This window comes from Trichechus manatus, unplaced genomic scaffold (assembly GCF_000243295.1).
Source record: "Trichechus manatus latirostris isolate Lorelei unplaced genomic scaffold, TriManLat1.0 scaffold00209, whole genome shotgun sequence".
NCBI classification, from domain to species: Eukaryota; Metazoa; Chordata; class Mammalia; order Sirenia; family Trichechidae; genus Trichechus; species Trichechus manatus.
In genome coordinates this window covers 68588-79546 of record NW_004444145.1, presented here as the reverse complement: position 1 = coordinate 79546, position 10959 = coordinate 68588, and the positions used below count along the sequence as shown (strand labels likewise).

The window sequence follows — 10959 nt, the reverse complement described above, 5'->3', positions numbered from 1 at the left end:
TCTGAGTATAAACCTTTTCTTGGGTTTTTATAATAGTAGTCTCATACAATATTTGTCCTTTTGTGATTAACTTATTTCACACAAGATAATGCCCTCCAGATTCATCCACGTTGTGAGGTGTTTCTCGGATTCATCACGGCTCTTTATCGTTGTGTAGTATGTACCATAATTTGTGTATGTACCATGATTTGTTTATCCATTCATCTGTTGATGAGCACTGTTTCCATCTTTTTACTATTGTGAATAATGCTGCAATGAACATGGGTGTGCATATGTCTATTTGTATGAGGGCTATTATTTCCTTAGGATATATTCCCGGGAGTGGGATTGCAGGATCATATGATATTTCTATTTCTGGCTTTTTAAGGAGGCGTCATATCATTTTCCATAGTGGTTGGACCATTTTCCATTCCCGCTAGCAGTGCATAAGAGTTCCAATCTCCCCGCAAGATCTCCAACGTTTGTTATTTTGTGTTATTTGGATTAGTGCCAGTATTGCCGGTTAGATGGTATCTCATTGCAGTTTTGATTTGCATTTCTCTAAAGGCTAATGATCACGGGAATTTCCTTTTGTGTCTGTTAGCCACCTGCATGTCTTCTTTGGTGAAGTATCTGTTCATATCCCAGTCTGTAGGTTCTTTTCTTACTCTTTTGGTGAAGTCTTTTGATAAGCATAAGTGTTTAATTTTTAGGAGCTCCCAGTTATCTAGTTTATCTTCTGGTGTTTGTGCATTGTTATTTATGGTTCGTATTATATTTATGCCATGCATTAGTATCCCTAGCCTTGTCCCTATTTTTTCTTCTATGATGTTTGTCATTTTAGATTTTATATTTAGGTCTTTGATCCATTTTGAGTTAGTTTTTATGTATGATGTGAAGTATGGATCTTATGTCATTTATTTACAAGTGGACATCCAGACATTCTCTTTTTCCCCATTTAATGATCTTTAAGCCATTAACTTTTGAGATATAAGAGACAGAAGTGAGCAGAGAGACAGGGGGATCTCATACCATCAAGAAAGCAACACCGGGAGAAGAGCGTGTCCTTTGGACCTGAGGCTCCTATGCAGAGAAGCTCCTTGACCAGGGGAAGATTGATGACAAGGACCTTCCTCCAGAGCTGACAGAGAGAGAAAGCTTTCCCCTGGAGCTGATGTCCTGATTTGGACTTATAGCTTACTAGACTGTGACAGGATAAACTTCTCTTTGTTAAAGCCATCCACTTGTGGTATTTCTATTATAGCAGCACTAGATAACTAAGACACTTCCCAATTCTTTTAATGAGTGTAATAAATCCTGAAACAAAACCTGACAACTATATTATAAGAAAGGAAAATCACAGAACAATCTTTCTCATAAACATAGAAGTAAAAATCTTAAAAAATATATTAACAAATCAAACTCAGCAAAATTTAAATATGATAATTTAACACAACCAAGTAGGGTTGATTCTAAGAATACATGTGTAGTTTTACGTTTAAAAACTAGTCAATAGGTCTTTATTTGTCTGGAGTGACAGAGGAAGAAGGAGAGTCAGGAATAGGAGGAGGAAATGGAAGGTATGGCTAATTGCCTCCATAAACAAATGCCTCCTTTTCTATGAGACCAGAAGAACTGGATGATGCTTGGCTAACATTACTGAAAGTTCTGGTCAAAGATTCTATAGAAGAATTCAGATCAAAAGGTGGGAAAACACCAAAGAGAATTTCAAATTCTCATGGATTCCAGATTTTCTGGAGCCATTGAAGCTGGATGAACCCCTGAAACTACTGCACTGAGATAATTTTTAATTCTTAAACCAAAAATATGTCCTACAGTCTTCTTTAAACCAAACAATAGGTTAGTTTAATTAGTAAAGAATGTCTGCCTTGAGCATTGTGCTCTTTTAAAGAACTGTCTATATGGGATCAAACTGACAACAGAAATTTGAAACGTTACATAGGAGGTTAGGAGACATTGAGTTCATGTTAACGGGGAAAGAACAATTCAGAAAAAGAGGGTGAGAATGATTGCACAACTCAAAGAATGTAATCAACATCACTGAATTGTACATGTAGAAATGGTTGAATTGGTGTATGTTTAGCTGTGTATATTTCGAACAACAATAACAAAAAATATAATAAAAACTTAACCAATATAATTGTCATGGATTGAATTGTGTCCCCCAAAAATATCTATCAACTTGGCTGGGTAATGATTCCCAGTATTGTACGATTGTGTACCATTTTGTAAATCTGATGTGATTTCCTTATGTGTTGTAAACTCTGTCAGTATGATGAGGTTGTATGTGATTTCCTTACATGTTGTAAACTCTATCACTATGATGAGGTTATACTGATGAGGTTTACAAGATTAGATAGTGTCTTAATCCAATCTCTTTTGAGCTATAAAAGAGAAAAGCGAGCAGAGACACAATGGGAACCTCATACCACCAAGAAAGCAATACCGGGAGCAGTTCTTGTCCCTGAACTGTTGTGCCCCATTAGTCTCGTCTTGTTTTATGGGGCTGTCTAATCTTTGGCTGAACGACGAACCTTGGGAACGACTTCATTACTGATTTAAAAGGGTATCCGGGGGCCATACTCTTGGGGTTTCTCCAGTCTCTGTCAGGCCAGTATGTCTGGTCTTTTTTTGTGAGTTAGAACTTTGTTCTACATTTTTCTCCAGCTCTGTCCGAGACCCTCTGTTGTGATCCCGGTCAGAGCGGTCAGTGGTGGTAGCTGGGCATCATCTAGTTGTACTGGATTCAGTCTGGTGGAGGCTGTGGTAGTTGTGGTCCATTAGTCCTTTGGACTAGTCTTTTCCTTGTATCTTGTTTTCTTTATTCTCCCTTGCTTCTGAAGTGGTGAGACCAGTAGAGTATCTTAGACGGCTGCTCATAGGCTTTTAAGACCCAGACGCTACTCACCAAGATAGAATGCAGAACATTTTCTTTATAAACTGTATTATGCCAATTGAGCTAGATGTTCCCTGAGACCATGGTCCTCACAGCCCTCTGCCCAGCAATTCAGTCCCTCAGGGAGTTTGGATGTGTCTATGGAGCTTGGAGGAAGTTTTCTTAATATGAAAAAGTGTATCTCTGAAAAAAAGATATGAGACAAAGATTCTCATTCTCGTTTTATTCAAGTGATAGCATGTTTAAAATGTCATTTTTTCATGTGATTTTATTGGAATATAGAAATGCAATTGATTTTGTATTTTTACATTTTTTTATTTTCTGGATTTTTGTATATCCAGTGACCTTGATAAATTCACTCTTTAATTTCAAAGGTGAGTTTTAAATTCACATATACAAATAATGACAGTGCTATTTCCTCCTTTCAAATCCTTAGTATTTCATGTCTTTTTCTTTTTTCAAATGGCAAGGACTTCTCTACCATGTTGAAGAGAAGTGAATAGTGCTGCAGTGAACATGGTGTGCACATGTCTATTTGTGTCATGGCTCTTATTTCTTTAGGGTATATACCTAGGGGAAGGATTGTTGGATCATATATTTCTATTTCTAGCTTTTTAAGGAAGCACCATACCCTTTTCCATAGTAGTTGTCATCTCGCTAAAGCTGAACCATAGAAGAAGCTCACTGCAGTGAGGTGGGAAGAGCAGGTGGAGAAGGTCTTGTTTCTGCCTGTGATGGAGTTGATTCTCAGGACAGGAGACAATGTACCAAAGCTATGCGGAGCAGACAGGACAGTGACATTGATAGAGACACTGAACCAACCTTCTCTACCTCATCCCAAAATAGCTCTATGAATTTCTAAGACACCTTTCTGCCTTCACCTCCTTGTTTTTCAGGCTATAGATTACAGGATTGTCTGTGGGAGTGACTTACAATTTTTCAGGGGGCAATCAGGAAATTCTCTTAATGTCAACTCACCGGATATCCTGCTGTAGTACACTAATTTCCTGTCATCCTCTGTCTGTGGTCAGCAGCCTGAAATATTGGAAATATTTTCTCAAGGTCCTTCTCATAGCTGCTTTCACCTCATTGTTCTTCAAGCTGTAGATGAAAGGATTCACTAGGGGCGTGACCACACTGTACTGCACAGAGAAGATCATCTCCAATGGTGAACTTGAGGTTGGCATGATATAGCGAAGGAAAGCTGAGCCATAAAACAGGAGCATTGCAGTGATGTGGGAGGAGCAGGTGGAGAAGGCCTTGCTTCTACAGTGCAGGAGCTGATGCTCAGGATGGTGGACACAATGAGAATGTAGGAGAAAACAATCAGGACACAAGTTCCAAGTCCATGCAGGATGGTAGAGCAGAGCATAACAGTAAAACTGGTGGAAACGTCAGAGCAGGACAGAGGGAAGAGTGAGGGTAACTCACAGCTGTAGTGGGGGATAGACTGATTCTCACAGAAGTCCAAGTTTATCGCTAGCAAGATGTTTATGAATGCTTTCAGAAAGCCCAGGACCCAGGAGCCCCAAACCAGCCCCTTACAGAGCTGGTTGCTCATCATCTGGTCATAGAGTAGAGGGTGGCAGATGGCAACATAGCAGTCATAGGCCATCACTGTGAGCAGGCAGGTTTCAGTGCCCCCAGAGTCCAACAAAAAGATCTGAGCCATACCGTCCTTCACAGAGATGATTTTCTTCTGTGACAGAAGATTCTCCAGCAGTTTGGGCACTGTGGCAGAAGAGAAGAAAAAATCCAGGGAAGAGAGGTGACTCAGGAAGAAGTACATGGGAGTATGAAGGTAAGAATCTGCCCTGATGACCAGCAATATCAGTAGGTTCCCCATAAGAGTCAGGAGGTATATTACCAGGAACAAGACAAAGAGCAGAGCCTGGACATGGGGTCAGCAGACAGCCCGAGGAGAATGAACTCAAGGATGGTGCTGTGATTCCCCACATCTGTTTAGAGAGGCTGTTATCTATAAATAAAAATAGGAACAAACTTGTACCCTCTGTTGACTATATTCATTTATCAGAAGGGGGACCTTCATTCCAACTAGCTTAGATTTGCCTCATCGATTCTATCTACTTCAATTTTTATTCCTGGGTCAACTTCACCATGATACCACCCTATGGCTGATATTCTATCTCAACTATTGCTGAAGAAATTCACAAAATTTCCCATATCTGGACCATGAGAAATTTAGTTTATTTCTTTTAACTGAAACCGTGCTCAACAATATTGTGTATACTTTGTAGATTCCAGTGGGCATCCTAGATTAGGTATTCTAAAACTTGTCTTTTCTTCTCTGTCTCTCAGTCTCTTACTCCCATTCAAAACCTTCCTAAGGTACATACTGTTAATGATATTATTTAGTCTTATTTTAGCTTTTTCACATGGAACTTTCACATACTTGCCCCTTTGGGACAAGACTGAAAAGTGTAGCTGCAAGCATATGAATGCGTCTGTGTCTATGTGTGTGAGTGTTTCTTTGTGTTTGTATGTTGGAAAATGGCATAGAAGGAATAGGGGTGAGCTTGCTGAATCCATTTTCAGGAAGTGAAAATTGAGTGTCGGAGTTATATAACGTGTCCAAATTGCCAGTTTGAACAGTGAGAATTTGACTCCACCATGTAGGACTCCAAGACAAGAGATTTTTCCATCATAAGGTGCTGTCTAATCAAGACTTGGCAATGAATGTCCTGCATCATCCTGCATCTATGGATCTTTACGATTGTCTACACACTACCCTCTAGGAAACCTTAATACTGAGGGCAGACTAGTGTACTTGCCTCTGAGGACCAATGAACATCCCTTTCCCTCTGCCTTTACTCAAATGTCTCCTCTGTCTGTAGTGCCTTACTTTTCTATTTAAATCCTATCTATATTTTGACTCTCAACTTAATTTTACCTTCTCTCTTAGATCTTTCTTTATCATCACCTTATCTGAGCTCACCATAGTATGCAATAATAGAAGAACTATTTCTTATTTAGTGCCTGATAAGTGCTAGGCACTCCTAAACACTTTTGTTTTTAATCTTCAGAAAAAATTTTGGAGAAAGCATACCCAGATTTTTCAAATAAGTAAAATAAAGATATTTGGGTATTTTCCCAAATGATTAACACCATGATCCCAACTCTGATCTCTTTGATTGCAATGCTTGTTTTCTCTCTATCTTGACTTTCTACTTCTCTTCTTAAGAATTTGCTAATAATTCCTTTTTTTCCCCTCCACAGTATGATCTAATCCATCAGCTCACAGTAAGTAAATTTCGTCCCTATGTGCTGTCACAGTTAATCACTCATTTGCTCTGGTAGTTAGTTTTAGAGCATGTGTAGTGTGTTTCTTTCTTCCACTCTTATGGCATTATAATGTTGTTGAGGACAGTGATTATGTTCTATAATATTTTGTATCTAGAACACTTGCCCAAGTGAAGAGATATGCATATAATAGAACTCAAATAAGTATTTGTTGAATGAAGAAAAACAATAATGAAGCGAATAGTACAAACTGTATAGTTAACATTTTTTTGGGAAAGGCTCCAGACCCACAAACTTGACAAAGACCCAGCACCATGGAGAAGTGGAAAGGAAAGAGAAATAAAAAGTGTGTGTGTGTGGAGAAGGGAGTTAGATTGTTGCAGCTGTGGAGGATCAGATAATGAACTTCACTTGTGCACCTTCCAGCACTCACCAGATTTCCTACACCAGAGGAAGAATCCCATTCCCACTAGACAGTTTTCCACTATACCAGAAAAGTTGTTTAAACTCATGATGTTCAACCATCCAGCCAACCATCCATCATTCATTCATTTATTCTTCTGTCAATTTGTCTATTCATTCACTCATTTTGTAGTTCATCCATTGCATTTATAATTCTTCTTTCAATTTGTTCATTCGTCTATCTTCCATAAGTCCATTTATTCAGACAACAAATATTCACAAGTTGCTTGCTATATTAGGCCCTGAGAGGAAGACAATCTTATATATATTGCTGTTCACCTGTTATGAATGCTCCTTTCTCTTCTCTTAGATTTTATGTCACTCTTGGCCAGCATCCAGGACTTAATTCTCTTCATAGCCCCTTTCCTCATGTCTAGCTTGAATGCTGATTTGGGGATATACACTCATATTATACCTTTTCATGAAACCTTATGCCTGGAGTGGTAACTCCCCACAGTCTTCTGACCAGTTCCTTTGACCTCTTGGTCTCCCTTGTATTCTTTGGCTTTCTCCTGATACCACAGAGTCTGACACTGATGTCCAAAGGACTCACAATAACAAGTAAAATTCTTCAGAGCCAGCCATTTTCCCAATATTGTCCTTCTTATTATTAATAGTTTTCCCACTATTAATATTGAACATACACATAACTTTCCAGACTATGGGACCTTCTTAGATGCAATTTACATCTCAGTTCTGCGCAGTAAGCTAATTCAACATAGATGCCTCAAACCAACTCAAATTCAGTAGTGAAGGAGAACACCCTACTGGAAAAGGTTTATTTTAAGAAGCTCTTCTTATATCTGCATAGGTAACATTTTGTTGGAAGTAAACAATTTCTGTGGTACCTACACTAGCAAAATAAATAAAACAAATAAATAAAAATATTAAACATTTCTGTGTTTAGAATTTTCTGTGGGAGTTAAGCAGATAATTGCTTCAATTCTTTTACTCTTTGTCCAGCTTGTGCTCACTTACCCATCCAAAGGGATCACAGTGCCTTCAATTCACACCAAAGTTTCAGTGGTGAGACCAGGGTGGTTGGAGAAGAGATACCCAAGTCCCTTACAGAGATAAGAGGGATCAATGCAGAAGTTAGCTTAGGGTAATTCTCCTAACGGGAACCAAGGTTTACCAATTTGTATTGAGTGGCAGTACAAAAGCACTGTCTGTCCAATTCCACTTTGTAGATCAGCATAATGTTGAATTTTGGAGGTTAAGAGTCACCATATTCCATCATTGGGGAATTATTCCATTGGAACGAGTATATTTTTAAGCACAGGGTAGCACTTCAAATGAGTCACAATATTGACACCTTTAGATCTAATGAATGATGATGATGGTGATGGCAATGAAGAAGATAATGCTCGACTCCATTCCAAGTGCTTAACATATCTTCACCTACTTATTTCTTACAAAAATCCTATGAGACAGTAGCCAATTTTATCTTTTTTTCCTTTAAAAAAAAAGCGAAACCAAAAAAACAGATGAGGAACTGAGGCAGAAATCAGTTAGGAAATTTGCCCAAGGTCAAACAGATAGCAAACAATAAAGTTGGAATTTAACCCCAGGCAGTTTGGAATGTATCTTATATCCTTCCCAAGGTGACAGGGAGCTGGGAAACTTTCCTTAAGAAATAAAGAAATAACATAGGGCTTTAACACTTTGTCAACCTCAAATGTATTTAATTTAAAAATGTTATTTAATTTCATAGATTCTGGGATTGAAGGGTTACTGAGAAGAAGAAGAGAGAAAGGTTCAATGTTCCTATTGGAGAGTGCTCTATGTGATCAATAATGGAGGAATTTGGATACTTAGAGGCAATGTAAATCCTGTGGGATCTGGTAGATCCTGGGACCATGGATAAAGGGTGAAAGGAGGGAAGCAAGGAATAATAACGTTACTGAATTTAAACTTTTTCTTAAACATTTCTTGGCTTCTGCTCTTCCCTTATGTGCTTTAGCACCTACATTAGTTTGATCAGTTTTGAAGATGAAGGGTGTTAGTAATAGCAGAAAAGTGAACTTCTCATGGTACATGTGATTGGCCCTAGAAAAGGACCAAGAATCCCCCATGTACTCTGGTGTAATCTCCCCACTCTTCCCCTCACTGTTTCATTCCCAGCTGCTGTGCCCTGCTTTAATTGTACTCCTAGAACCTGGGCTAATGCAGAGTTTGAGCCCAGGATGGATGAAACCCCTATTCCCAATGCCTAACGTAAATCATCAAGACCAGAAAGATTTTCCCAGATAGCTTCTCAGAGTAGCTAAGCATATAGTCCCAGCTGTGTGAAAAATATGAAAGTCTGCCTAGCTTTAGGGGTTCAGTCTCCAGCACACAGAAGGTCTATGAGAAGACCCAGGGTGAAAAGACCTACCTCAGAGAGCTAGAAAGAGAAGGTCTCATGAGGAGAGAGAAAGAAGTGGTCAGGATAGCAAGAGGAAAAACTTCACAGCAACCATAGAGGACATTATCTACTGAATTCCTGACTTTTTATGGCTCGGAAGACTTCCCACTGCTCTGACTTTTCTTGGGACTAAGAAGTGTCTATGTTCATGAGGAGCAGTAATTTTGTGACCCTAATACTCCGTAACATGTTTTCTTTTTCAAAATGGGCTATTGAGAGCTTGAGATAACTAACGCCATGATGAACCTATAAGTTTTTTTCTGACTGCCTTCTCCTTTCCGCATACTTTTGTTAATGACTCTATATTGTTCTGTCCGGCCACCTGTGACTTATGACCCCCTACGTGAAGATTAGAGCCCAGATGTCTGGCATGTATATCTTTAGTCTGATAAAGAGTCTCTTGTACTTATATTGTAATGAATAACTCACCTGGCCATGCCATCTGAGGGCTACATGCCAAAAGATACTTCTAACCCTTGTAACAGCAATATATAAGCTCTACTGTAAAATTGCTTTCTGGGACTCCATAAAGACAGCCTGCATTGCTGCCAGACTCCCTGTTGGTATTATCTCCTAAATAAACTTTCTGTTTCTGACTTGGAGCATGTTTCATTGGCTCGATTGCTCCAGGACACGGACCCTAATTGGGCAACAGTTTTACAACCCAGTTGTAAGAACTGCACATTATCTTTTTCATAGTGGGATATTACAGTAAGGGTATGAAAATTGGTTATCCCAGAGCTAGCTACTCTTAAAGGTAGAAGCTTCAGAACATGCATCATCTGAGTTCTGGCTCTGAGTTCTGAGTTCTGGTTCTGCCTTTCTTTCCCACTAGCTACATGGAAGAACTTCCAAATCCTTAATAAAAAGTGTGAGGAGCTTCTCTTTCATTATTTCAGGCCCAATCAGAGGGCCATCCCTCCATTTAGTTTATGCCCTTATTCTCAATGTTGTTCTAGGAGAATCTGTGAAGTGAGTGATTCTTAGATATAACCCTTCAGAAGGGCAGGTATAGATTAGGCCATCAGTAATGGGCTGGCTGAGCCAAGCTGCCCAGGAGACAGAAAGGAGTCAATGCCCTTCATTCCCTGGAGTCACAGCCTAAAGCCCAACTTTAGAATCATTAACAAAATAAGCTGAAATTTGTAGGAGCCTCAGGGTATTCTATTTAGTATGGTCTTTTGCAATCTCTGTGTTGGATGTACAGCCTTAGATGAAAACTCTTGGGTGTCTGGTGGACTTTGAAAGAGGACAAGCTGGGTGAAAACACCCTTTTGTCTGTACACTGCATTTGAGAAATCACAGGGAAGGTGTGCACTGATCTTTAACTTACTTTCAGGTTATTTTCCTTTGCCTGCATGTTTTGACTTTATAAACATCTCTTGGATGAGTATTTTAGTGACCAGTGTGTCAACAATAGGAAAAGTTTTCAGGGAAACAGCTGACTGTAGGTCATGAAAGCCAAAGGAAAAGATGGTGTTAAGGACTGAGTGATCAAGAGTGACAAATGGCACCGTTTGATCCTGAAAGATTAGAACTGAAAGCACTAATTGAATTTTGGAATTGAGGTCTTATTGTTGTCAGCAAGGAATGGTGGGGGCATTAGACATCTTGAAGAAGATTTAGATGTGGATTAAGGCTGATGAACTGGTATGATTTCAAAATTTAGAAAGGTAATGAGACCAGAGCAATAATAAATTAATAGCCAATATTTATTATTTACCAAATGCCAGGTGCTATTCTATATGCATTAGATGTGTTAACTAATTCCCCACAATTCTATGAACTAGAACCTCTTATTATCCCCATTTTACAGATGAGGAAACTGAGCCACAGAAATGTGAAGCATCTGGCCCAAATTCACAATCATTAAGTGATGGAGTCAGAATTCAAATTCAAATCATGACACTTCAAAATTTATTTATTTGTCACT

The 10959-nt window shown here is 39.0% G+C and overlaps 1 protein-coding gene across 1 annotated transcript; it reads right to left on the bottom strand.

Annotated features, from left to right (window-relative positions):
* Positions 1 to 3906: 3906 nt before the first annotated feature.
* LOC101352837 (olfactory receptor 8S1-like) lies at positions 3907 to 4757 on the bottom strand. The gene is given in 2 exon segments (XM_023742428.1): positions 3907 to 4166; positions 4169 to 4757. Coding segments are annotated over 2 exon segments (834 nt in total). The 5' UTR covers positions 4743 to 4757.
* Positions 4758 to 10959: the final 6202 nt, after the last annotated feature.